General features: G+C 44.3%; 2 protein-coding genes across 2 annotated transcripts in view; one reads left to right on the plus strand and one right to left on the minus strand.

Moving 5' to 3' along the window:
• MYO7A (myosin VIIA) overlaps nucleotides 1–6644 on the plus strand; it is a 58486-nt gene extending 51842 nt beyond the window's left edge. Inside the window, exons 43-49 of the mRNA XM_077781289.1 lie at nucleotides 273–360; nucleotides 1155–1261; nucleotides 1461–1646; nucleotides 2500–2616; nucleotides 3091–3174; nucleotides 3699–3818; nucleotides 4535–6644. Of these exons, the coding sequence (XP_077637415.1) occupies nucleotides 273–360; nucleotides 1155–1261; nucleotides 1461–1646; nucleotides 2500–2616; nucleotides 3091–3174; nucleotides 3699–3818; nucleotides 4535–4624 (792 nt within the window). The 3' untranslated portion in view covers nucleotides 4625–6644. The remainder of the gene's footprint in view (nucleotides 1–272; nucleotides 361–1154; nucleotides 1262–1460; nucleotides 1647–2499; nucleotides 2617–3090; nucleotides 3175–3698; nucleotides 3819–4534) is intronic.
• Nucleotides 6645–8306: 1662 nt separating this feature from the next.
• GDPD4 (glycerophosphodiester phosphodiesterase domain containing 4) overlaps nucleotides 8307–26711 on the minus strand; it is a 37486-nt gene continuing 19081 nt past the window's right edge. Inside the window, exons 5-16 of the mRNA XM_021533931.2 lie at nucleotides 23600–23659; nucleotides 21770–21868; nucleotides 19542–19635; nucleotides 17884–18029; nucleotides 17300–17382; nucleotides 16293–16443; nucleotides 15373–15597; nucleotides 14406–14563; nucleotides 12144–12291; nucleotides 11000–11082; nucleotides 9392–9477; nucleotides 8307–8901 (exon numbers count right to left, since the gene is read on the minus strand). Of these exons, the coding sequence (XP_021389606.1) occupies nucleotides 8870–8901; nucleotides 9392–9477; nucleotides 11000–11082; nucleotides 12144–12291; nucleotides 14406–14563; nucleotides 15373–15597; nucleotides 16293–16443; nucleotides 17300–17382; nucleotides 17884–18029; nucleotides 19542–19635; nucleotides 21770–21868; nucleotides 23600–23659 (1365 nt within the window). The 3' untranslated portion in view covers nucleotides 8307–8869. The remainder of the gene's footprint in view (nucleotides 8902–9391; nucleotides 9478–10999; nucleotides 11083–12143; nucleotides 12292–14405; nucleotides 14564–15372; nucleotides 15598–16292; nucleotides 16444–17299; nucleotides 17383–17883; nucleotides 18030–19541; nucleotides 19636–21769; nucleotides 21869–23599; nucleotides 23660–26711) is intronic.

The following is a 26711-nucleotide window of genomic DNA, read 5'->3' on the forward strand; positions in this document are numbered from 1 at the left end:
CAGAGGACATTTAGGCTGGATACTAGGAAAAGATTCTTCACACAAAGGGTGGTTTGGCACTGGACCAAGCTCCCCAGGGAGATGGTCATGGCACCAAGCCTGACAGAATCCAAGGAGTATTTGTACAATGCTCTCAGGTACATGGTGTGATTCTTAAAGATATCCTATGCCAGAAGATGGACTTTGATAATCTTTCTGGGTCCCTTCCAACTCAGGATATTCTGTTATCCTATTGTATGACAGCCTTCGTGACCATGTGCTGTATCCCCCAGGTCATCAGTGTGCCTGAGGGAGATTTCTTCTTTGACTTTGTGAGACACCTGACAGACTGGATAAAGAAAGCAAGACCAGCAAAAGATGGTAATGATGACTTTTTTTTTCCCAGTATGGGTCACACAGAGCCTTCCTACAGCCCTCCAGCCCTTTCAGACAAGATTGACCACTTAGTCTGCCACAAGCATTGGAACAGGCTGTTCACGGAAGTGGTGGAATCACTGTCCTCTAGTGTTCAAAAAAATGTAGGTGTGGTGCTTAGGGACATGGTTTAGTGATGCTCCTGGCAGTATTAGGTTAATGGTTGAACTCAATCTTAGAGGTCTTTTCAAACCTCAGTGATTCTGTGATCTGTTGGGCCACACTGATGGGAGTGGTGCTCTCTGCACGATCCCTGAGGACATCACCTGGGAGATGGTCCATCCAGGAGCAGCAAAACCTCTGCTCCAAGGCTAGTCCTGGTTCCTGTGAGAAGCACCTGCTGTAGGGCATCTCTCCAGAAAGTGCCTGCAGGAAGGTTTCAGTGGTGGGATTCATCTCACCTCACTGACCACATCCAAAGTGGAACTGGCTGCAGCTCTGCTGAATTTACCAGTGGCTGCAAGACAAAGGTGCCTCAACGGTACACCTCCTCTGTCCTGTGTTAGGCACAGGTACTATCAATGAAGTACAGTTGTGCAAGTGAACCCAGACACTTTTCCCACCGTATTAAAGCCTTGCATGGCAATGTTGTGGTTTGTTCTGCAAAGTCAGAGCCCAGTTGGCCTTGTGGATGCTCCTGTCCCTGCAGGCTGTGATTGCACATGGGCACTGCTGGATGCAGACACCGATTGCCAGCTGATACTCACACCATCACTGTTACATTTGCTTCATTTGCACAGGTATAGTGCCTTCCCTCACCTATCAAGTGTTCTTCATGAAAAAACTGTGGACCAACACGATGCCTGGAAAAGACTCAATGGCAGACTCAATTTTCCACTATTACCAGGTGCGCTGGGACTCTTCAATAGCAGTGGGGACTTGGGAGGGATTAAGAGTAGGTTGCAAAGACTTGGCCATCTCCAGATGTTCCCAGGGAACAGCCTCTTAGCCAGGGGCTGGATATCTCCACCAACTCCATTTAACATCTAAGGGTGAAGGACCACAGACATCCTCTCTATCTTTCTGTTGTTCTTTCCTCCATGCAGGAGCTACCAAAATACCTGCGTGGCTACCACAAGTGCTCACGGGAAGAGGTCCTGCAGCTGGCAGCTCTCATCTACCGGGTCAAGTTTGAGGATGACAAGTCCTATTTCCCCAGCATCCCAAAACTCCTGAAGGAGTTGGTGCCTCAGGACCTCATCCGGCAGCTCTCTCCAGATGACTGGAAAAGGGTAAACTAGCAGTGTGATTCATACACTAGACCTGGCTGGGGGAAGCCCAGTCTCTCAGGTGACTTGTCTGACATTCAGTGTTTAAGTTGGACTGCCAAAATCAATGACACCTGGTCCTTCTGAAGCCTTACCAGAGCTTCAGCTTCCCTGGGACCACTAAGAGGAGAGATTGTACATGCATGTTCACATAAAGATGCCTTGCCTTGGGTTTTCTTTGTCCTGACTGTGGCTGTACTGGTGGATACAAAGCCAGATGGAAACATGCTAAAAGATGGTCTCATGAAGAGGTGGTCTGTCATTTAATGCAGACTACTGAATAAAGGGGTAATTCTTCCTGCTTTACATAGGGAGAGCTGTGGCACAGGTGCAAACAGGTCTAGCCTTAAAATATTAGGGGTGTCTCACTGTCAAAAAAATTGTCTGATAGTCCTTTCTGTTTCCTGTCTGATATCAGGATATCTGGGCTGAAGGTCTCCCAGTCTCTTCTGCTGCATAAACTGGATAATCACAGTTTGTTATCTCTTTACTGGAGTCACCAGCTCAGCTTATCTAAAAGGGATCTGCCTTGGTTCCAGGTCCTGCTCTGGTGACAAGAGCACTTTTTTGAAGTGTTATTGGAACAGAGGCTAGAACCAAACATCAAGGTCAGGTTGGACAAGACCCAGAGCAAGCTGTTCTAGTGGAAGGCAGCCCTAGCCACTACAGGAGAGTTGGACTAAATGACCTTTAAAAGGTCCGTTCCAACCAAAATCTTCTATGAGTCTATTATGGTGGAACTGATGCTCCTTCCATGCAAACAGCCCTGGTGCCAGGTACTGCAAACCCTCCATCTCCGTTGTGTTCTCTGTTGCAGTCCATCATGGCATACTACAACAAACATGCGGGAAAAACAAGAGAAGAAGCCAAGCTTGCCTTTCTAAAGATTATCTTCAAGTGGCCTACATTTGGATCAGCATTCTTTGAAGTGAAGGTACCTGCCCTGGGGGTTCTCTGGCAGCTTTTAACCAAGATCAGAAGACCTGTACCACAGAGGGATTCCAGTTCTGAACCAGACTGGGACAATCCTGATGAAACAGGGAAAAATGTAATACTCTTAATTGGAAAAGTGAAAATACACTTGTTCATTGCTGCTCTGCCTCTTTACACAGACAGGAGTATTGTAGAATTTCAGCATATCTCAGACCTTGGGGCTGTTCCCACAGCTCTGCTGCTGAACACACAAGAGCTCTTCTCTGTTTTGCCAAAGCAAAGGGGAACCTGTGGTTTTCCAAGGGATGTGCCTCTACCCATCACAAACTAAATCCAGACCATCCACCATGCCAGTACAGTTCCATCAAGGACAGCAGAAGCCAGTGCTGTCCAGAGAAGATAGAGAGACAGGAAATAGGAAGGGGTCTGATTTTGCTTGACACATCATCTAATCAGTTCATCTCTTTTCCAACAGCAAACTACAGAGCCAAATTATCCAGAAATCCTTCTAATTGCCATCAATAAGCATGGAGTCAGCCTCATTGATCCCAAAACCAAGGTAAGCAAAACTTGGGTATTCACCAGATGCTCCTGAGCCCAGTCCCCAAGCCCTCATGGAAGACATCCCAAGGAGCATATTGTTCAGTACTTAGTGAGTTCTCTTTAAGCCAGGTTAGAAAGGCTGGATAGACAAAATCTTCCTGGAGGTAGAAATTCACAGTTGCACAGAGGCAGCACAAACTTCTTCAACAAAATATGGATTGGGAGCATCAACTCTTAGGGCCCTGTACCTGGAGGATGCACACAGTCCTTCCTTAATCCTTTCACAGGCGATAGGACAGGAGTTGGAGTAAATGAGATCCTACTAGTTACTTCCACCACCTGCATGGTCTTTCTAGCGTAGCAGTCCTTCACAAGCTCTGGAGGATCTGCAGTCTTGATCTCACTACCATGAGTCTCATCACAGTAGACATCCTTGGCCTGCTGTGATAGAAAGTGAACAGGGACAATGAGAAGTGTCCACAGCCCCTTGGAAGTTGAGGCTTTCTTGCATGTTGAGTGTCAGTTTTTTGTTCCCACCAGGATATTCTCATCACTCACCCCTTCACCAAGATCTCCAACTGGAGCAGTGGCAACACGTATTTCCACATAACCATTGGCAACTTGGTGAGAGGAAGCAAGCTGCTCTGTGAGACCTCCCTGGTAAGAAGTGTTAAAGATTAGATCAAATCCTGACTTCAGCAGGAAATTGTGTCTCAGGGATTCTCTGGGCTGAAAGTGGTCTCTCAGAAGAGCTGCTGATAGAGTTTTTTTTCCTTCTGAATTTCCCATGGCTCTGCTCAATGAATCAGGGATAGGGCTCTCACTTGGTCCATAGTCCAACGAACAAGCACACCTAAGGTACTTGGCATGTTGCTGTGTCAGGAGCATGAGGGACTGCTCCCAGTAACTGGACTGAAAAACACATTAAAGTTGACATGGGCTCAAGGGGTACTCTTGAGCCCTTTAGCAAATAACATTTACCCATCTTGTCCCTAGTAACAATCACAGCAATAAACCTCCTTCTAGACTGTCTTAAACCCAAAGCATAAAAATCCCATCTGGATTAATTGTTACTAATCTGAGGCATTTAGTATTTTGTTGGCCATTTGAAAATTTATGTCCTATCCAAAGCTCCCTCTGTCCTTAGCCTCAGCAGCATCCTGGGACAGGGAGTTCCTCCATCTCAATGTTGCAAATAATGTTTGGACAGTGTTCCTTGTGGTGGTGACACTTCACTCAAGGAGAATGGTGGAACAAGTCAAATGTACCTGACAATTTGCAATGCAAGAACTGCTAGCCAGTGTGTTCAGGAGGCACAAGCCAGAGACTGTAAGTTGTGCTCTAGAGGCTGGTAACATCTTCCCTTTCCTCCTCAGGGGTACAAGATGGATGATCTTTTGACCTCATACATCAGCCAGATGCTAACAGCCATGAGCAAACAGAGGAGTGCAAAGGGTAGCAAGTGAACTGCAAGAAGCCACTGGCATGTGGTCATGGGGCTAATTCACCAGCTGAGGGCTGTGGGATACCCATGCAGCTGGGCAAGAACCTTTGCCTCCCAGATGTGGAAGATGAGCCGAACACCATCAGGGAGTTCAATGGACTCTGACCTTGAGGGCTCCAATCCCACCTCCCCTTCCAGCGAAGATGACTATCTATGACCTTCTACTCACCTTCATCACCCTGCATCCCAACTCAATCCTACACCTCAAAGATTTCCAGGAGACACCACTGCTCTCAGAGAGTGACCAAGGCAAAGACACTCCAGCAGGAGGTCACAAAGGCTCTTGGAAGAGGATTTGTGTGTGTGTGTGTCAGTGTGTGTGTGCGTGTGGCTTGCTTTGTTTTCATTTGTTTTTTTTTTCTTAAATATGAGAGCTGTTAGGATGCTAACAGATTTTGGTGAAGTTCTGGGAATTTCAGGTTTGAAGAGGAATAAAGGAGCCCTGACCCATGCTGGAAAGATGTCCAGTGAACACTGCAGGGCTTGTTTTTAAGTCATTACAAAAGAATACACTGTGTTCTTAAGATGTACAGAAAGAAAAAGTAAGCAGGGAGCACCACATTTTAACTAGGAATCAGAATAAACAAACTACTGATCGAACAGGCTAGAGTACTAAAGTCCTATCTGTGCAATGCTGGAAATATTTAAAGAACAAATTTTAAAGTTTCATTTCTTCTTTTATTTATTTTTTAAAATATTAAAAAGGAAAAAAAAATCCTGTATTTCGTACTGGTATCTGGATGCTGACCTGCAGAACAATCCCTTGCCCAGAGATTCCCCAAGAGCTATGACTGCCAGAGGCTGAGTAAGCCATATCTTTCTCAACCTAAGGGTTCAGCTGGAAGCAAAGCTTGGGAAATTAATTATCTCCTTTTGCTCCCTGTGTTCAGAAAAATTAACCTTAACTTTTATTGCAAACTTCAATATGGTTATAGGGGTTTTGAACACCCCATGCTTGGAAGACTGAAGTTTTTGGAAGACTGAAGAGCCTGTGTTGGGCTGTAATTCAAACATTAACTTGGCCATCAGGTTTGTACCAGCTGGTGATTTTATTGTGATTTGTTTGTGTGTTTCTGTGTAAAGCAGCTCTTCATGAGTCCTAGCTGGACCTGAACCACTCACAGCAAAGGCAGACCCTTGATTTTGGTGGTCTTTTCTCCATCTTTGATCGGCTGTCTCATCTGCCACCCAATGCCACAGAGTGTGGACCAGCATACTTTGGAGCAGAGATGGGACCTGCTGGCAGAGAGGAGGCTGAAATTATATTGTGTCTGGAAGGATGCAGGGAAAGAAGCCTGGGGGGATGCCTTTCCAAAATCCAGCCTTTAAAGGAAGACATGGCTGGGTGTGGAGTATCAAGAGAGGTGACAATTGTACACCAAGATCTGGTGTTGGTGTAACCAGCACTGAGTGGATCTCAGTAGATGTTGAGGCCTCTCTTGGTCCTGTGCACTGGGCTGGGTTTGACTGCTTTTGTAGAAGTCCATATTGTGTGGTGTCACGTGCTGCTCTGTTAAGCTCAGCTGAGCTCAGGTATGGTGTGCCAGGCAGAATTGGCAGCGCTGCCTACCAGATCTTGAGGACTGTGACATTCAAGTGGGATGCAGCAATGACTTATGACTTTGGTTGGTCCATCAAAGCGAATGAGATGCTGCATGGCGACATCCACCAGCCAGACAGGGCTGATAGGAGATCACCTTCTTCCATCATCCCCTACCCATCTGGGATGGGAGCATGGTTACACCAAGGCTACGTTAGGAGCCCAGCTGCCTTCTCATCATCCATCTCTGACATTTCTCTCCCTTCCCCAGCTGCCATGATCCAGCTGTCCCAGGGATCCCACCTGTCCTTAGACACACGCCTATCATCACCACACCATCACCGCTTTTTCTGAGTCTCCAGCCATCCCTGTCACCCACTGCACACTCAGCAGATGATGCATCACAGCAGTGTTTTCTACAGCTGTTGTGGGTCATCTTTCTCCTGCCACCACCCTCATCCCTCCACTTACAGCTCTGTTTCCATCCCATGCACCCATAATTTTGGGCAGGACTGGGACTCTGTGTGTGTGTGTATCTGTGTGTCTTATGTATTAGCATCTGCTGGCCTCTTTGTATACACACCAAGCGATGTAATATGAAAAAACATATGTCCAAGTGAAATACTCCAATTAAAAAGCATCAAGTGGCTTGTGGGAGGCTGTTCTGCACTGTGCAGTAGTGGTGACATCTCCATGGGGAAGGGTGGGTTCAGGGCCCCCGCGTTCTTGTTATGAACAAGACTTTTCCTTGTATTGTGCAACTCCTGATGAGAGCATCCAGCAAGGGAGAACAAACCATCAGTGTACCCAGACTGGAAATTAATTGAAGTCTTTTCTTTTGGGGTAAAAAAACACTGAAGTCTGGGAGTCTCCATTGCTTGTCCTCTCTGATAAGGGCTGAACCTTCCAGTCAGTTCTGAGCTTAATCACTGCATGTAGGAAGTGTTGGATGAAAAGTCTGTGTGTGGGAGTCAAACAACCAGTCATGTGCTTAACAAGGTTGCCAGACCTTGCTAGCTGAGAAGCAATGAAAATAGTAGCTGAGATGTGACAGAGTGTAAGACATTAAAGGAAACCACAGGTCTATCTGGCCAGGCCCTGCCTAGGCAAGACTTCTGAGGATGAGAAGGGTGAGTACGGGGAGTTACGAGTGCATACTGGCCAAGCAGTGGCTAGATAACATGGATGAAAGAGCATGGAGGTGGGTTTTCCCAAAGTACATTAAAGGCAGCAGTTGGGGAGCCACAGCCAAGTCCCTCACTTGAACACCAAGCCACAGGCTAAGAAGCCCATGGTGCCCACCACACATAACCCACACACTCCCCACCTCCTATTTTTGCTGCTCACATTCCCTATGTGACTGGTACTCATGAAAAGTTATGAACCATCTATGTATGCAAGGCAGGGGGAGGGGGATTTAACACCATCCACTCCCCATATTTCATAGACCTGGAGCAGCTCTACAACATTTCATCAGCCCTTTAGCCTTTTTCCAAAGAAGCATTTTCATTTTTCACATTTCTAGCCTTCAGAATACTCCAGAGTTGCAACTTGAAAGGTTTGGGTGCTTCTCAACACAGATAACTCTATAACTTAATGCTGCCCTCTCGCTTGTGATCACTTCATTTAACAAAAGGCTCATGTATAAGAAATATCTATAGTCTGGATCAGGCAAAGACTACTGTATTCTTTTTCCTTCCCAGTTTGCTGAAATAAGAACAAAACAGGATAGGAGAGATAAAATGTATTTAAAACATCACTTGCAATTTACAAAAAAACATATTATCTCTTCAAGTAGAAAGATATGGCTTAAACCTGAGAGATGTTTACATCTCCCTTACAGAGCATAGGCCCCCTCCCCACTGCCAGCAGCCACTGGGAGAAATGAAAATTGGAATAAATCCCAGGCTATAGTACAGGTGTAGAGACCTTCCCAAGGGAAAAGCAAACACTTGGTGGGACCAATTCATACACAGCTCCATCCTTCTGAAGAAAAGTGGTTCTTACTGGTCATAGTCCCAGTAGCTACATGGCCAAGACACTAAAAAGTCCTCAGCCCCCACATGCTCTTGCCAACAGATGAGGGGAGGAGATTGTCCTGTTAGGCTCTGTGGCAGGGCGAGAGTGGAGAAAAGGAAAACCAAAGTTGCTCCTGCCTCTGTTATGGAAAGGTACCGATTGTCACCCAGCCAGCAGCACCTGACCGTCGTGGTGGGGATAGTGTGCTCTTGGGGATGGAGGACACCTGCAACAGGGGAGGACGGGAGGTAGTGTGTGAAGAGGCTGGTCTGATACGAAAAATCTGGGCACCTGAGAACAAGGAGGTCTGGAGGATGCTCAGATGTTTGCAGCACGTGTGGAAACGGAATGATTGCCCTGTGAAATGCCAGTGGTCTCGGGTAAATGGTGGCTCCCATGTGCTTGGTGCATCTCACCATAATGCACAGTTTCTTCATGGCTGCAACTCCATCTGCGCTCTCCTGCACCCCAAGGATCGCTGACAGGCATGGGAATGTGAGAAAAGCTGTAGGAGAGGAAGGCTGATGCTAATCTTCAGCAGGGCCACGAAGGCAAATGGTTCCTCCTCACCAAGTAGATCTGAGCCCCCACCAGCTGGTCTCCCTGGCCTCACTGAGACAACAGGTTCACATCCCCTCTCTGCCCATGTCAGGCCAGGACAGCAGGCATGTCACTGAGCTCTGGAAAAGAAGACACACAGTGAGCTACCAAACATCTGCATCTGTTCTGACAGCTACTGTGAGCAAAGAGAACCTGTTCGAAAATGCATGCAGGCCAGGTTGGGTCATTTTGTCTGGATAATAGCTGATAGCTCCGTGGGTGCAGAAATGTGGTGCGTGGGAGAGTTCTCAGCCAATCCCACCCCACCTGGCAGAACCAAGAGTTCTCAGTGCCTCCAGAGTCTCTTTTCACAGCATTGCATAGTAATGAGTATTGGAGGGGACATCTAGAGGTGTCTGCTGCAGCCTCTGCTTGAAGCAGGGCCAATTGGATTGAGCTGCTACAGGGTCTGGGGCTGAGATAACCCAGACTGCATCCTTCCTCATAACCTTCCTTACTTAAGTATGGACACTTCCATACTTAAAGTATGGACACCCATCACCATCCCACCCATCAGGATCTTGATACTCCCACAGAGCAGGATGCAGCTGCTCCCCTTGTCTTGCTCACCTGTCTTGAATTTGTTATAGGTGCCACCACTTTCTATCATTGGGTTACTGTCCTGGGCACAGCAGGAGAAATTCTTCTCTCGCCACCTGCATGGGGCAAAGCACCTGAGTTAGGCCACTTCTTGCTGTGGTGTTCCTCACAGCCCCCTGCTGCCTTGGACAGCTTTTTCCTGCTTTGTGAAGGCAATATTTTGGGATTTTCTCAGGTTCTTACTGAGAAAGCACTCAAGTGCATGACTGATGTCTAAGCACCCACACTTCATGTGTGCAGCAGCATTTTGAAGTCAACTTTCTGACTAAGCCCTGTTTTCTAAGGAATATTTAAAAGCTCCAAAACCCCCAAAATATTTACAGACACTGGTTCTAAAGCAGCCAGGCAAATTAAAAAATTGTGATTTTGGTGTGTTCATAAACCTGACAAGACCACACAGGGCACTGACGCACTGCTAATAGCCCTTTGGTCCCAATCCCTGGGGATGCCATTGTTTGGGAAATGAACACAACATGAACATGATCCTGGAGTTGGGCATGGTAAGGTCTGATGGTGGTGGTGATATTTTACAGGAGTGATTGCGTACCACCCTGAAAACTGTAGCCTTGAAAACAAGGGGAAAGCGGGACTTGAGGAGAGCAGAGCAGGGTAAGAGGGGGAGGAAAGGAAAGAACCACCTTGCCTTGGGAAAAACCTGGATGCCCAGCAAAAAATGCCTGTACAGCTGCTAGTTCATCACGGTCAAACTGCTACTAATTAATTTTTTCACCATCCCAGAGCAATATTAGCACTCCAACCTTTTCCCATGCCAAAGCAAGTCACAGTTAACAGCAGCCCAGAGTTCTCACCCAGGGGCTTCCCAAACTTTCTGCTTGTTGCCACTAGAAGCATCATTGTACTGCCAGCACCCTGCAAAAAAACTTCCCTGGGCTGGCTGCTCTGATCCTCCCACCCACCTGCAGACAGCCAGCTGAAGCTGAGCCCAGCACATCCTGCTTTCCTTGGGCACTACTGGGATGAGAGCACAGGCATGTCCTCACACAATTGTGGCAGAGCAGAACACCCAGCAGCCAAACACAACCTGCTGGACCGAGCCTGTTCCATGAACCCCGGATTCCCCAATAATCTCTGACAGAGTGGAACGAAAGAAAATGTGGTGGCTGTGACATGGTCAGACATTTTTGTGTGGATGGATTTCCTGAGGGGCTCTGACATGTGCAGAGAGACTTGGGATGCTCAAATATTAGCATTGAGAGCTGTCCTAACAAATCAGTCCAGTGAGACACTGTCAAATAGTAATAATAGAAAAATCAGTTCCTTTCTCAGCCCACCAGCTTTGATAGCTGGTTTATGTTGCTACTATAAATCCACCAGTTCTCCACTGAATCCTGAGGGCAGACAATGGCAGAGTTGCCAAAACGAAAAGGGAAAATGAGAGCAAACAGGAGTAAGAGAAATTTTTGGTGGACTTTTGGGTCTTTCTTCCCTTCCCAGAGGGAAGTTCCTAAAGTTCTCAGGTGCAGTTTTAACCCTTGAGGTCACCTGAAAGCATTCCTCCTTCCCTCCATCTGGAGCAAAAGATCAGGTTAGGATGGCCATTAACAACTTAGTAGTTACCAGTGCAGAGCAAAGATGAGTGAGATGAGGAATGCAGCAGTCAGATCTGTCAGGATCCACATGGTGTTGTACTGCTGTGGTGTCTGGAAGAAAACAACAGAGGTTGTGTCCACCACCAAGGACCATGAGATTTGCAAAAAATTTACCCAGCCTCTTTCTTCCTGATTGAATATGGCTATTCAGCTGCCTGGTTTGCATCTGCAGTAACATCCCTTGGGTGTTTAAAGCACTCAGTGGTACTTCCAAGTGGCCACTCATCACTGGGTGTTAGTGCCAAATCATCCTCCTTCATACAAGCAGGTCTGTTGTGTAGCCAAGAAGATTTTACCATTTCACAGTGAATGCCACAGAGACCTCTTGTTTGTAAGGCAGGTCTTGCACTTCTCAGCTTCACCCCAAATATAATATCAACTGGTGGCATCTCATTTTCTCTGGCAAAATTGTCCTTTACTAAACACAACAGAGTGCCTGGGGTGGCTCCCACTTTAAGTCTAAGATCATCTGAAGATTCATTCTTACACTAGACCTCCACCCAAACTTAGGATGGACTGAAAGACTGCATTTCTCTGGAGGGGAGCATTGTAGAATCTAATTCAAGACTGAAGCCAACTGTTTAAAGCCCTTAGAGAGACTCTGGTGGGACCAATGCTCCAGATGCTTCTTGGTCCTGCAGGAGAAGGCAGAATAACAAATAGAGAAATTATGTGAAAATTCCTCCCAGAAGGAAGGCTTATTAAAGTGATTGTTTCCCTTGGACTTGCGGAACAAGACTAAGTTTGACAAGGGCAGTAGGACGCTGTGGGAAAAGAGAAATCCTCATGCATCAACTTCTGTCCTCAGAGGCCCTTCCTTTCTTCCTGCACAAGTCTCAATATGACCTCTTTTCCCTTATCTCAAGGCCTAAGGTGATAATGCAGACAAGCAGAGTGCTTCATCCTGAGCCAGGAGAAGAGAGAAGAGTATGGTAATACCTATAGTGGCTTTGAGCTTCCAGGTAAGCCAGGTTTCAACTCAGGTCCTTCTTATGCAAAGGATCCTTAAAGGATGCTTTATCCATGTGTGAACTGGCCCATCGTCTCCAAAGGTAATCATGAACATCCTAACCCTCTTTGCCACCCTTAAGACAGAGAAGACTTCCACTTACCATGAGGAAGAGTGGCTGGTTGAGATCCTTCAGCAAGTGGACAGCATTGGTTGTCACAGAGTGTGCCCCAGAGCACCATGCCAGGGAATAGAGCCATGGCTCGTTGACCACATAGAAGTTGGTGGTGATGTTTGCCTCAGCATATTTCCTTTAAAAGACCAAAAGGCAACAACCTTCATTGAGCAAGGAGATTAGCACTTCCTTCGGCCTTACTCAAGGAGATTCGGGAAGATCATGGGAAATGGTTGTAATCTTCTGTAGGAAGTGCTTACTTTAGGACCTAGATAAGGAACATAAAGGAAAGCCAACCAGCCAATAATTAATCATTAACAATTCATCAATACAGAATAGCTGAACAGCTGGAAACAAATGCAGATAAAATGCCCAAAAGGTCAAAACCTTTCTAATCCTTCTGCCATATGAATCAATGTAGGAATGTATTTGTAAAGGAGGCTGTGCCCAGGTGGGAGCCAGTCTCTTCCTTTAAAAGGCAACCGAAATATTCTGTGCTGCCATTCTTTCTGCATGGAAGATCTTCAAACAATAGAACAAGAAGAAATGGACCCAAGCTTCACCAAGGAAGGCTTAGACTGGATAGTAGGAAAAAAATTCTTGATCGCAAGGGTTATCAAGCTTTGTAATCAGCTGCCCAGGGAAGTGCTGAAATCATCATCTCTGGAGGAACTTAAAACATGTGGATGTGGCACTTGGGGACGTGGTTTAGTGGTGGGTTTGGCAGTGCTGGTATAATGGTTGGCCTTGATGGTCTTAGAGATCTTTCAAATCTAAACTATTCATGTTATTCTATAATCTTCCCACAGTGTGTTCCAAACCACCACAGAGTCACAGAATAGCCTGAGTTGGAAGGGACACAGAGGGCCACAGAGTCCAACTCTTCAGTTAATGGCTCAGGTAGGGATTGCACCCACAATGTTGGTGTTGGTTAGAGCACCTGAGTTGGTTAGACCAGCTGAGTTAATCTTTGAAGCTGGCCACCCAAGTTTGTTATGGTCACTCCATCAATGCATCATTTCTCAAGTTATTATAAGCTATTGAAACTTAATATGAAGTTCATTCCTTGTATAAAGGTAATGTATCCTCAATATCAGCATTTATAAATCTACCTAGGAACTACCCAAGGTTTACCCAAAGGGATCTGCCTATGATTTTTTATGGCCTTTCAGCCTGGAGAGAAGAAAGCTCTGAGAAGACCTTAGAGCACCTTCCAGTACTGAGATAGGCTACATGAGAGCTGGAGAGGGACATTTTACAAGGGCATTGAGTGACAGGACAAGGGGGCATGGCCTTAAACTAACGGGGGAAATTTTAGATCAGACATTAGGAAAAAATTCTTAACTGTGAGGGTGGTTGAGACACTGTTACAGACTGCCCAGAGAGTTTGTAGACTCCCCATCTCAGGAGGTGTTCAAGGCCCTGAGAAACCAGGTCTAGTGGGAGCTTCCCTGCCCATGGCAGAAAGTTGTAACTAGATGATGCTGAAAGTCCCTTACAACCCAAACCATTCTGTGATTCTATGACTTTACATCCTGTGACAATTATAATTGAGAAAACATGAACATTACTCTCGTCCAAAGGATTAAAGTTTTTAATTTCTTTTTCATTTCAACTAGACTTCAATGGTTTTGTGCATTGGAAAAAGCAAAAAATTCCTGTTTACAAAAGGAGAGCTGGGCAGGTAATGCTGGGGTTTTTTTGGTGATTTGTTGGGTTATTTTGCCATGTGAGAGTAGCATTCTGAGAACTCCTGCAAAGAAAGTGGAGCCTTTCATCATAGAAATGGCATTTCTATGTCACATGTAACACAGCACTGATAGTAACAGACAAAACACCAGAGGGTGATGGTCTCTCACCATAGCACTATGCACCCTCACTGGTGTTTGTGGAAGAGCCATGGGAAGTTAAATAGTTGTCCATTCTCCTTGATTAGGGGATGGCACAAATAAAAAGACAAGAAATCAGAATACAGCGGTGTTGTTCTTACCAGAAGATCCTCAGATCCTGGTCAATATCGAATTGAGGACAGCCAGATTTAATTACATATACCACCTCTTAATCAACAGTAGGAGTGAACTGCAGCCTGTCACCCCTAAAATACATCAGGGATGACTGCTTGATCTGAACAACCTATTCCCAAAATAATATCGTCTCTGGAACTGGTCACTGGAGGGAGACATTGCCCCATACATGAGGCAAACATAGTCCAGATGCACCCCAAAGATTGAACTTGGAGCTGAAACCTACCGGATATCTTCACTGGACATGTCAGTGTAGACCAGATTGAGTTTGACAATATTGTGCTTTAATAGGTCTTCTATTGGTGCCTTTCTGCCCATCGTGTGCTGAAACCCTGGTGCAACAGATTGAACAAAGGACCTCACGCTGTTATGCAGCCACAGGACCTGCAGGCAGCAAGAGGGACCAGAAAATTCTCAGCAGAAGAATTTGTGCCCCTGATATGCCCCACTGTTTACACAAGCCCAGTAAAGATAATGTCTTGAGGGACTTAACCCAGCCTGTCAAATTTTCTCCCAATGTTTCTCCCAGTGATCAAGTAATATTCAGATGCAGGGTTAGAACTTGCAAGTCACTTTTATCAAGAAATAAGTATCCACTGTTCCTTTCTTATCCACTGGAAATCAGTGAGTATGTTTCACACAGCCCAACAAAAGACACAGTGTTGAAAATGAATGAAATACAGCTTTGGTTTGTGGAAAAGGCAACTGAAAATATTCTCTTCTACCATTCTTCCAGCATGGAAGAAAAGATATTCAGCAGATATAGATAATTCCCCAGGCATCAATGGGTACATAAACTGATTCCCATGAGTTTAGTATTCATCCACTGCCAGGGGGAGGAAGGCAATAAAGGCTCACAATTTATTTTAATTTAAGCCAGGAATTTTTATGCAACATATAAAACAAGCATGGGTAGCAGGGAGTAGACTGACAATTGTTACATTTATGAAGGGGTGCTGTTTAGGGGCTAAGGCATCAGCTGGTATATATACTGCCTTCTTTCCTGTGCTGCTGAAGGATTGCACTATTGTGAACCTTCTGAGGAACTAATATTAGGAATATACTCCAAATTATGTCTTTTAAATCAAGTGAAATGCAACAGGCCAATTTTATGCAGGTGAAATCATGCCTAATCCACCCCAAAGCCCAATGAGGAGAGCAAGAAAAAGGCATATGGAGTGAGGCCACCCTACCAGATGGCGTTTAATCTTCGACTCTTTGAGGATGACATCCAGGACTTTGCGGAGCCATAAGTTCCTGTAAGGATGTTTCTCTGGAGGGCGGTAGAGATCAAATATCACAAGTTTATTGTGACTGTCTGCAAGGCGCAAAAAACTATTTAGCGTGTAAATGGACTGATTCTTTGCCTGGTTTCGATCTGCCTTTGACAGGGAGCCCATCCCTACAAATGGTTTGTTCTAGAAACAAACAGATATAAAAAAAAAAAAAAAAAAAAAAAAAAAGAAATCAATCAGATAGTTTGCCCTGGGAATCAGCTGTATCTCTAAGATGGAAAAAGTTTTATGTCAGCCCTCAACAGGTGGGGATATATTATTTTGTTTATTTCTTCTACATAAGAAGTGGAGGAAGCTAACTCAGGCTGTGAGGACATTGCTTCTGGGAACTAAATTGCATAGCTCAAAGCTAGCTTTGCTGTGCTTCTCTGTCCCACCTTGTTAGCTCTGAATATTATAAACAGCACATTGCACAAGTAGCTCTTTTCTTCTTCCCCCAGCTCATGAGATATGCTGCTTGCCATGATAAGGTGACACAAGAACACCTACCAGCCAATTGTTATAGGTCTCCTTATCCTGAAGGCAAACTGGACAAAAGAGACCCAAATTGACAGATTTACTCTGACTTATTTGAATTTTGACTCAACTAGCTGTTCCTCTTCTAACACTGATGCTGTTAAATACTAGACAGCTAGTGTCTCTTTTACATCCAGTTGGTGATAGTCATGAAATCATAGACAAGTTTGCATTGGAAGACACCCTTAAAGCTCATCTAGTCCAAGCTCCCTGTAATAAACAGGGATGTGTCTAACTGGATCAGGTTGCCTAGAGTCCAATCCAACTGACATTGAATGCTCCTAGCCCTTTATGATCCTTACCTTAAGGAACCACTTTCCAGCATTCAATTTCTGCAGGGCATCCCAGGAGAAAAATGAAGCAGCTTTAGCAGTGTCATTAGGGTAGACCTCTTCAATGTTAGTTGTCCTTCTCAAGGTGTCATCATGCATGAGGAAAGGAACCCCATCATAGCTGCCAGAGAGCAAGAGTTCAGGTCACCTGGGGAGCAAGTTCGTTCACAGCATGAGCAGACTCAAGCCAGGTCAGAAGAACATGTGGGCCACTGTGAATGCAGCAGAGTACAGAAGTTCTTTGCAGAATGTGCAATATGGAGGAATGCTGAGGCTCATTACACCAAGTTATTTCCAGCTTAAATACTTCTAGATCTCACAGAAGTCATGCTTATTTGTATCTCAGTTTCCCTAGAGGCAATGTGAAGGAGGTGACCTTTTTGCCCGCCGACTTCCTCAAAAATGGTTAGTAACTTATGATTGAAAACTCTTTTTGCTGACATCAAAGTGTTTCTGTGGTTTTCAGAGGACTGAATTCTGAATCGATAGTGACAGAAACACAAAATTTTCTTTTACAGAAATGTCTAGTTTACTATAATGTCCAAATGTTAGTGTTTTTCTCATTCAGTGCCTGTGAACAGCTCATCCTGCACAGAATGTTAGCATTTTATGGCAATGAAAGGCAATTAAAGATCTAATAATTAGGGCAATGCTGCCACAAATCTGAACTCATTTTCTGTTGTAGACCTGATATAACCCTCACTGTGACCTGGAAGCCAGGCTAGATGAGAGGCTTGTTTTTATACTCTGCCAAACATTTAAAACACACTGTAGAAATAACGATTGTTAAATCAATAGCTGCAGCTTATTGACTTGCCTGAGAACAACCATGCCCTACAGCCCCTGTCATCACATGACAGCTGAGGGACCCAGTCCCATCCATCAGTAAAACCCAACTGCCTGGAGCTGCATGTCTCCAAGGACAGCTCTTAGAAGAACCAGCGAATATTCTGTGACATGCGGTGTTTTGCCCTCACCTTATGGTGACATCTGTTTCAAGCCCATCCCCACCATGCTCAATTGTCTTCAGAAATGACATCTCAGTGTTTTCTGGCGCCAGCTGGAAAAAAAAAGCACAGGAGCAGATAATTTTCAAACACACTCTGGAGGACTCTGCAAATATTTTCTGCCTCTTTGTAACATCTCTGTTTTTTATTAAGGGAGCATCATTATATTCCTATAGTCTACTGTATATTTTCTTCCACTTTAGCCAAACCCATTGTGTAGAAGACTAATAGATTCATAGAATGGTTTAAATTGGAAGGAGCCTTGAAGATCACCCTATTCCAATTCCTCTGTCAGGGTAGAGACACCTTCCACTACTCCAGGTTGCCCAGGGCCCTCTTCAACCTGGTCTTGTCCCTCAGGAACATTGTTTTCCTTGTTATCCCACCCATACAGTGATGCCTTTAGCATGCAGTCCCAATGACCAGAAATGTTTCCCACCATCCACAGATTTAATGGGAAGAAAAAAAAAAAAAAAAAAGAAGAAACAACAAAATATAATGATGAAAGTAGCAACACACAGGATGAAGAAATGACATAACTTCTTCAGACCTACCATTGGTGCTCCACGATGTCCAATGAGGGCTGGCTTTGGTCCAAGTGTTCCCATCTCTCTTATGCAAGGAGAGTACATCCCCAGAGGTATCAAGAAAAGAAAGAGAAGGATAGCCAGGTATGGACCAACAATTATCACCTGAGTAACTGAAAGAATTTGAAGGAGGAAGGCTAGAGTTAATCCACATCATAACGTACGAGTCTGCCTCGCCACTTAACTTTTAATACAGCTAAGTAACTTTTGGGCTTTGTCCCATCCCTTTTTACTTTCCATCTTCCCCTACCTAATTTTCACTTTCTCTCTGAACAATACAACTCAAGAAAACAAATTGGTAAAGCAAGGATGAAGGCTGTCTAAGTCAGGACTGCACGTTTTAAGCTTTAATTACATCTCACAATGCCTGAGAGCAAGATATGACCTTATTTCTTTTTTTTCTTTAGATATAATGCAATGAAATCTCCTCCATGTGTAGAAATACAATCCTCAACAGAAGGATGATAATTTTTTTCTTACTCAGATGAGAACAAGCACCATTTTCAAGTTTCATTCACAATGAAGAAGAGTAGCTACCTCTCCTTCAACTATGTTGCATCTCCTTGCTTTGAATACTTTCCTGGTTTGTTCAGATGGTTGGTAGTGACCCAGATAATCCTACAGACCCTGAGAGCATGGATATTGCACCTCAGAGACTTGCCAACTCATTATCTGTGGTCTTCTCTGGAGTCTGTTGACACATTGCCCAAGAGCCCCAGGAGTCCTCCTCAGGGGCCAAAACAGTTCTTCTGAGAAATGAGCACCTATGCACAACACCTCTTTCTTTAATGGGTACCACCATCCCTCTGTGCCAGTGGCTCTGAAGGAATTTGGGCTTACACTAAGATGATGATGTACTAAGCTAGGACTATTTCAGGCAAGGTGGTGTATAATGTCCCTGTGTATTCTCCCCCAACCTCCCCAGCTGCAGTTCAACAAGTCTTGGACGGGAAAAAAATCAGTCCATTCTGTCTGTGATTTTTATTGCAAACCACGATCTGAAGATGGGTGTTAGGTAGATAATTTTGGCTACATGGAGAGACAACAAAAGAAAACTAGACACTCCCAATCAGGTTTTTCAGCAGTTGTTCCTGGCATCTGGCTTTATCCTTACACATTTGGTCATTCTTCCTAGAGGTGGGCAGGAACTTCCCATGAGATAACACCAGGAACTGAGGAAAAAGATATTTTCCCTATCCCAGCTGGCCTCTCTTGATATATGCTAGCCTGAAATAGTATGTCTGACTGGACTGGAGATCCTTTCTGTACACAGCAAGCAAAAATCAGCCACTGGCCGCTTTCCCCTGCAGAGGGCAAAACAAATTTCCACTCATGACTCAGAACATGGGTACTTCTGCTAGTCTCCTCTGCCTCAACATAGATCACTGCCTCAGTATAGGGCAAAACAGTGCAAGGTAACATGCAAACCAGTAACACACTGGGACAGCAACAGGGCAGTGCACAGCCCAAGCCCCAGCCCTACTAATTTCCCTGGGAGATGCAGAACTGGGAAGTCTCCTCCAGCTGGAGTACAGGTGTGGAAGGAAAGGGCTCCTGCATGCCTCTTTTCCCATGCTTGTATATATCTTTTATCATACAGGAAGGAGGAACCAGAGCTGCCATACCTTTCTTATCTGCTCTGATGGCATGAAGAGCCACAGGCCAGGCAAGAAATACCATGATGGCAATTGCCCCTATGTGGAGATAAGGAGCTGTGACCTGGTAAGGAGAAAAAAAGTATTTTGGTCAAAGGATGAACTGTGGAGAAAGATGGAAACAATCCCCATCAGAGTGACAGTCCTCACACCTGGATGGGCTCCTGCTGCAGATACCAGCAGTTAACCACTCTCCCTCACCTGTGTTGGATCCACCAAACACCTCAGGAGTCAGAGGAGAGACATGCCCCTGATCAGGCCAGGGAGGAGTGTGCCCCAGCCTAAGGAGCGCTCCTCACTTCTTTACCTTCTCCTAAATCAGCTGAAGGGGACACAACTACCCTCCTCTATGAGGACATGATTGCCACTACTGATATGCCATAATCTCTGAACATCTTCCAGTTTAACCCAATACAAACAACTCCAATCCTATCCAGGCAATAGCTATCTCCACACCACACCACACCACACTGCAGTTAAATCATTAAACTCAACAAACCTGAGAGATAAAATGTGGTATTTACTAGCTGTGGTATGAAGCTAACTACTGTGGTATAATAGAAGCAGATATATTAGGTAATATTGCTGGACACGTATAGTTAATAGATTTGCTTTCATTAATCCTAGGGGTTAAACAAGAAGATCATAAAACAAGAATCACTTCTATGCTTAGCATGAATGCATGAAAAGAGCTGGAAACCAAGCAGAAATACAAAATCGGAATGGTTTGTTGGTCTAACACATTTTTCCTAAAACTAGGCAAATTTGAACTAGAAGCCAGTCCATTGTATTCAGTGCCCTGTGGCAAATATTCCAGCTAGAACTGACAGCTATTAAGGTATGTGCTAGGAAAAACAAACAAACAAACAAACAAACAAAAAACACCAAAAAAACCCCCAAACCAAACCAAAACAACAACAAAAAAAAAAACTTTCCAGATGCAAGCCTTTCCTGTCTTAGTCCTGATGCTTGATTCTCTAAGCTGGAAGAGTTGAAGAAAGCAGCAGTCACTGGGACATGTTGCTGTATGTGACACTGTCTGCCCTGGACACCCTATACCAACATCTCCTGACCAGCAGCAGGATTCAGTTGTGCAAGCAGAGGTGCCATCTGAGATGTCCAGAATAGCTGAGATAGATTTGCTGGGCTAATGGACATGACACAGTATCTACAAGAGATTCATGTCCTTTGGGACAGCAATGGGAGGCCATGTCAAAGGGCATGGACACCTGAAATAAACAGCACCTTTGGGGAACCCAAAGGCTCTTGTGTCTCATGCTCATCATCCACATCCTCTGGTGTCTGTCAGGGGGAGGAGAAGCTGATGGTTTCTCATTACCTTTGCCAGTGCATAACTCAGTGGTTAGTGAACTGTAGAACAGGAATGTGCAATTAACCACACCCTACGAACTCTACATCTTCAATTCCTCTGCCAGTCCACTTGCATTGCTCTCCCAGCCTTCACAAGAACTAAGGCACTTAGGGGAGAGGTAATAGACCCAAATAGCATAGAATCATAGAACTGTAGAGTGGTTTGGACCCAAAGCAGCTGTGTAGTCAAAGGCTACATGCTTCCTCCTTCCCAATAGAAGTGGGGACCTGGATGCTCAGACACTGAACAGCACTGGGCAGCTCTTACCTCCACCGTCAGATCTGGTGAGAGTTGAGGAGGCCAGCAACTATGAACTCTGACCTCCTGCAACCAGCATTTTGTCCCACCTGACACCAGTGTTCTCCACCTGCTCCCCAAAAACCCAGTGCGCTTGTGCCCTCAGGAGACTAAGATCTTCTGAGTCACAAAAGACAGAAACTGTGCTGTAGCAGCAGATTAGCATGAAGGATGAGGGAGAAAGTTCTTGCTCCAGCAAACCTACCAGCCTAAGGTGTCCAATTTACCTGTCCTGGACAGCTGAAATTTAACAGTAGACTTCTATTTTTGGGGAGGGAAAATCAAAAAGGGCTTTGTATCTTTCCAAACTGAGACATGTTAAATCACACAGTTTGAAACTCAACCTCGGGCCTTGGCTTCCTTTCCCCCAACAGGAAATGTAAAGTCATAATAAGAGTTTTCTCAGAACGAACCTTGCTAACAAAACTACGTGAAAAACATCCACCATACAGAAAACCTTCTGCCAATTGTCACTGAGTATGTCTATAAACAAGCTGCTCTTTCAAATAGACCTCCTTACCCCTCTTACCTGGAACGACAGGCGGACAGTTTTCCGGTGATCTCGCCAGAGTATAGATAATGCAAAGAGGGACGCGATAGAGAAGCCCAGGACAAGAAAAGTACCAATCTGGGCAGACACAAAGAAGACATAAATCAGCTTCAGCATTTCTGCATAGGGTATGCCATTCATCTCAATCACGGCTAATTTAAGCAGCTAGAAAAATTGTTTCAGATGCATGAGATTGACTGTGCCAGTTCAGAGACACCCAACAGGTCTAAAACCAAATCCACAATGCTATCAGTATGGCTGGACTGATCCCGGGAGCTGGGTACTCAACTAAGTCAACTCTCAGGATTCTCTCTATAATCAGTGGAGAAAGAGGAATTTCAGAGGTGATCCATTCCTGCTTGCATTATGATGGAATATGCTTCTCTCTCTATTGATATAGATGGAGCCTAGGTGATTAATTTACATTAAATCTCTAACCTGCAGATGAAATTTATCACTTCTAAACTCAAAAGTGACAAAGTCCACCCAAAAGGGACAACAACACAGCTTCCTTGTTCTATGAGCTGCCTTATAACAGGCTTCAGCGATAACAAACTATCCCATAATTAGGAGATGAGAATTCAAGTTTTAACCCAAAAGGTGAGGCAGTGTCTCAGTCAATTCTTCAGCTTCTTATTTGGTTTGGTACCAGCACTGTGGTAATGGCAGACCTTTCTTGGTATAACATCTTTCTGTTGACAATTAAAGGTAATTGCACCAAGGCCTTAACCATTCTTCAGGGCATCTTCTACAGATCAATACTTTATTTCTTGCACCAAAGAATGCCTCTTTTTATTTTTATTATTTTTAATTTTTTTTTGTTTGGTGGGTTTTTTACAAATTGTTCTACAACTTTCTGGTTCTTCTGGAGCCCATTTTTTAATAGTAAAGATCACACAGTTTCCATTACTTAAATGAAGAAACACAGGATCAAGCATCTGTATGTTCAGCTATTCCCTCCTCCTGCAGCTTTTGCAATTGCATGTCATCCTACCCTAAACTGCATGGACAGAGAAATACTTTTAAATGCCTCACACAGCCTCAAAAATTACTTAAGGAAGATTATTCTAACCCATAATTTTACAGCAAAAAATCCCTGATAATTTGTTTCTGTGTCCTCAAAACTCCTAAAGGCATTTCCCAAACCCTAGAAAAGAATTAAGAACTATAGAACAGTATGAGTTGAAGGGGACTTTTAAGATTATCTAGTTCCAGTCCCCCTGCCATGGATACTCAATCAGATTTCTCAGGGCCCCATCCAGCCTGGTCTTGAACACTTCAAGGGAACCACACAAAGACCAAAAGGCATAAAACACCAGGATGCCCTGGAAAAGCCATCTTTCTCTCCTGTGGAGAGAGCAGACACTTTTTCACTATTGCTGGGGTCTGATCCAGAAAGTCATGCAGCGCTTCTCATGAAAGCCTTGCTTTTGACTTCCTGTTACCATATGTAGATGAGTCAAATATAGACATCTTCACCTGAATGAGTCACTGCAGGCACCTTTTAGAGTCAGTGGGGAAAAAAGGGTTTTTTGAGTGTGATTCATCTCATCTTAATTTAGAGGCCTATGACCAGCTGGATGAATTGCTTCCTCAGAGGATTCATTTCCCTCCACTGAGTGCAAAAGGAGTTTGAGTGATCAGCTCAGGTGGAGTTACGATTTTCATGGGTATCTCGATCTTGTAAGATTAACCTCTCCCCTCTCTTCCATCTTTCCCATAGTCTAAGAGGTTTTCTGCGCAAAGAAACACCACAGATTCAATTAAAAGCATAAATTAGAGTTACCAGAAAGCCCTGACTCTCCCCACCTTGTGACTCCAGTGCAGGTACAGCTGCTGACCTTCTGCAAGCAAACACATCGCGAGGACCTGGGAAATCAAGAAGAGATTGTATGCATCCTGGTGGAAGGTGCTGACATGTGCCCAAGAGGCACTTCTGGAATTATTTTTGCATTGGGAAGTTACTTTACACTAGGTCTTCCTGCACAATATCAATGTTTGCAGGACAGGTAAATGGAGAGAAAAGTTTAGTGCTACAGTAAAAATGCTTCTGAAATGGCCAAGCACACATCAAGACTCCCCTTCAGGATAAAAGACCTTTTCCTGGGTAACAGATAAATGGGCACTTTGGGGTACTTGCTTACAATGACTTTTTGTGAGGATAGACTCTAAAAGAGGAATGATGGCCAGGGTCAATTATTACTGTATAAACCAATACAGCACTAACCTTGACTATTTTCCTTGCATTTATTGTGATTAGAGGCATATCAATCATGGGAGAAAAGCCAGGAAAGAAAAAATGCCCCAGAGCAGCACAAAAGTACAGAGTAGACAGCAAAAAAGGCAATTCTTCCACATTAACCATGGGGAATGCAAGAGACAGGCACATCTTGGGGATTAAATTACTCCAGTTTTTGATGGCTGGCATGTCCCTTCCACCTGATGGCAAGTTGGAGCCCTTTGGGAGGGTTTTTACGAAGCATGCTGTAAACCCCAGCCAGGACAGTGATGCCTTGAACACCAACAAGCCAAGAATAAGGCGAGTCACTCCACGGTTCTCATGCAGAGCTTCTTCACATAATTCCATACCTAAGTGACCAGTGAGTCTGGAGATGAATTTCACCTGAAGAAATACTTCGCTGATGTGAAAATGTACTCTATTCTCAGGAGTCTAAATGCCTGGGGAAACTTCCCAACCACTGTAAAGGATCATTTTGGGACCACTATCAGGGCTTAGAGAAAAGTATCTGTTAGTAGACATCAGTGCTCCGCTAAAGCAAATCCCTGCAAGACTGTGGGATAGAGGGATTGTATGAAAACAAGATGTACAGATTTGGGGGAAGTGGGTCTTCTCTCCTGAAACTCAACTGCAAGTTATTTCCTATCCATTTACAAACACACTCTCTTTCCAGGAACAGGCTGATTTGAAACAAGATACAAGGCCAGGTTGGATGAGGTTTTGAGCAGCATGGTCTAGTGGTAGACATTCCTATCCATGACAGAGAGGTGGGAATTAGATAACCTTGAAGGTCCCTTCCAACACAAATCATTTTACAATTCTATGATAAACTCAACAGCGAATACAAGTGCTTCTTGACATGTTGGCTTCCTTTAATAGAATAAATGCACCCAGTACATGATAAGTAACATGAGAGCAGTTGAAAGAGAACTGAAATACTGCTAAAGATCTTAAATTAGCCCCATTTAAATAACCTATTCCAGGGTGAAAAAATGAGAGCAAAAAACCACTCTGCTCCTTTGCTGCAAGTGATGTTACACCAAGACCTGGTCCTTGCATACAAGAAAGCCAAAGATTTAGAACATTCTGAGCCAGAAGGGACCCACAAGGATTGTCAAAGTCCATCTTCTGGCCCAGCACAAAATCACACCATGATTCTTGAATCAACTAATGAACTAACATGAGTCAGGAACTCATGTTCCTGAGAGCATAGTACAAATACTTCTTGAACTCAGGGCACTCAGACAGACTCGATCCCATTACTACTTCCCGCAAGCCTGTTCCAGTGCCCAAAAATCCTCTGGGTAAAAAACTTTCCCCTAATTTTTAACCTAAATCTCCACTGATACTGTTTTATCATGTCCTCTCACTGGTCTGTCTACTCCAAATTGCTTCCACACACTTTCTGGGATTGTCTAATATAAGTACAAAGGCATGAGGGCTTAGGTGATCAGTATGTTTCTGCCTAATACTCCCAAAGTTAGAGTCAAGGTCCCTTTTGCCAATCCCATCATCTCCCAGAATTTTACAGCCTCCAACTCTTGAATTCTTCTCTTCTTTAAAATGAGGTGTGGAAGTGTCTCCCCTCCACCATCTACCTGCAAAATGGTGATTAAGGGATGCTTCCTAGTGGCAAGATAAATGAATTCACTGCAATGAGAATTTAATTTCTGTCTCCCTCTTTCTGAATGGCTGTATTGACCACAAGGTTTCTCTGCAAAAGGTGGACAGCAGATGCTCAATTCCACTCTACTTCAGCATGGGAACTACCTTGTAATCATCTCAATATTTCTGGTGAGGTGTAGGCAAGCTCTGAACCTACACTACAAGGACATGCAAGCAGGAACTTAGACAATTGGCTCCCCTGAAACATCTGCTCACTTAGATGTTCACAGCAGCTGGATTCAGGTCTTTATATTCATCCACTTCATGGTAAAAAACTCAGAACTTGTCTGATACCCCTGTCTCTTGGGAATGGAGTTTTTTGAGGTCACACTTTGCATTTCAGTGTCAATGTACTAATTTGAGTCCTCTCTATGAATGAAGAGGCCACAACACATCTGAACCTCTTCACTTTGTACAGTCATAAGTCACCTCCTCACAACCCTTAGAAAAAACATGGTTGAACTGCAGAGAGCAAATGTTATCTGCTGGGGTTTGAAAGACTAAACAAGAAAATATTTTTCTTCTCTGCTGAGCATAAACAGTTCTGTAATTAGACCCCTAGTAATTAGTTTATAATTAATTGTAATTAGTTTAATCTTTTAGCCCTAATAGGGATGAGAAAATTGTCTTGGGGAGCAGTTGAACAATTGAAATAATTGAAATTGATTGTGTGAAAAAAATAGCAATGATGCATGTGGATGAAGATCATATTTGTCCAGTTAGTGCTTTCTTGTGCAGAATTTTCTTTGGCTGGGTCACTTAACAGCTTCATAAAAGCAAGAAGCAAATGGACCTTCCCTGCAGGGCTGTTCTCAGAGCAGAGGAACCTCTGAAGTTTCTCATGTTGTCGGATACCATCCAGACTACTTGCATTCTTTCAGGTTTATCCATGCTCACCCTTCTGAGGAAGGCAAATGTTGTTAGCCTTAGACAGAATTGAGAGGCTTGAGAGGAAGAGGATGATGTAGCTATGTAATAAAGAGTAGGACCAGGACTGAACTAAACCAATTGCACCTC

The sequence above is a fragment of the Lonchura striata genome, chromosome 2, assembly GCF_046129695.1.
Source record: "Lonchura striata isolate bLonStr1 chromosome 2, bLonStr1.mat, whole genome shotgun sequence".
Classification (NCBI taxonomy): domain Eukaryota; kingdom Metazoa; phylum Chordata; class Aves; order Passeriformes; family Estrildidae; genus Lonchura; species Lonchura striata.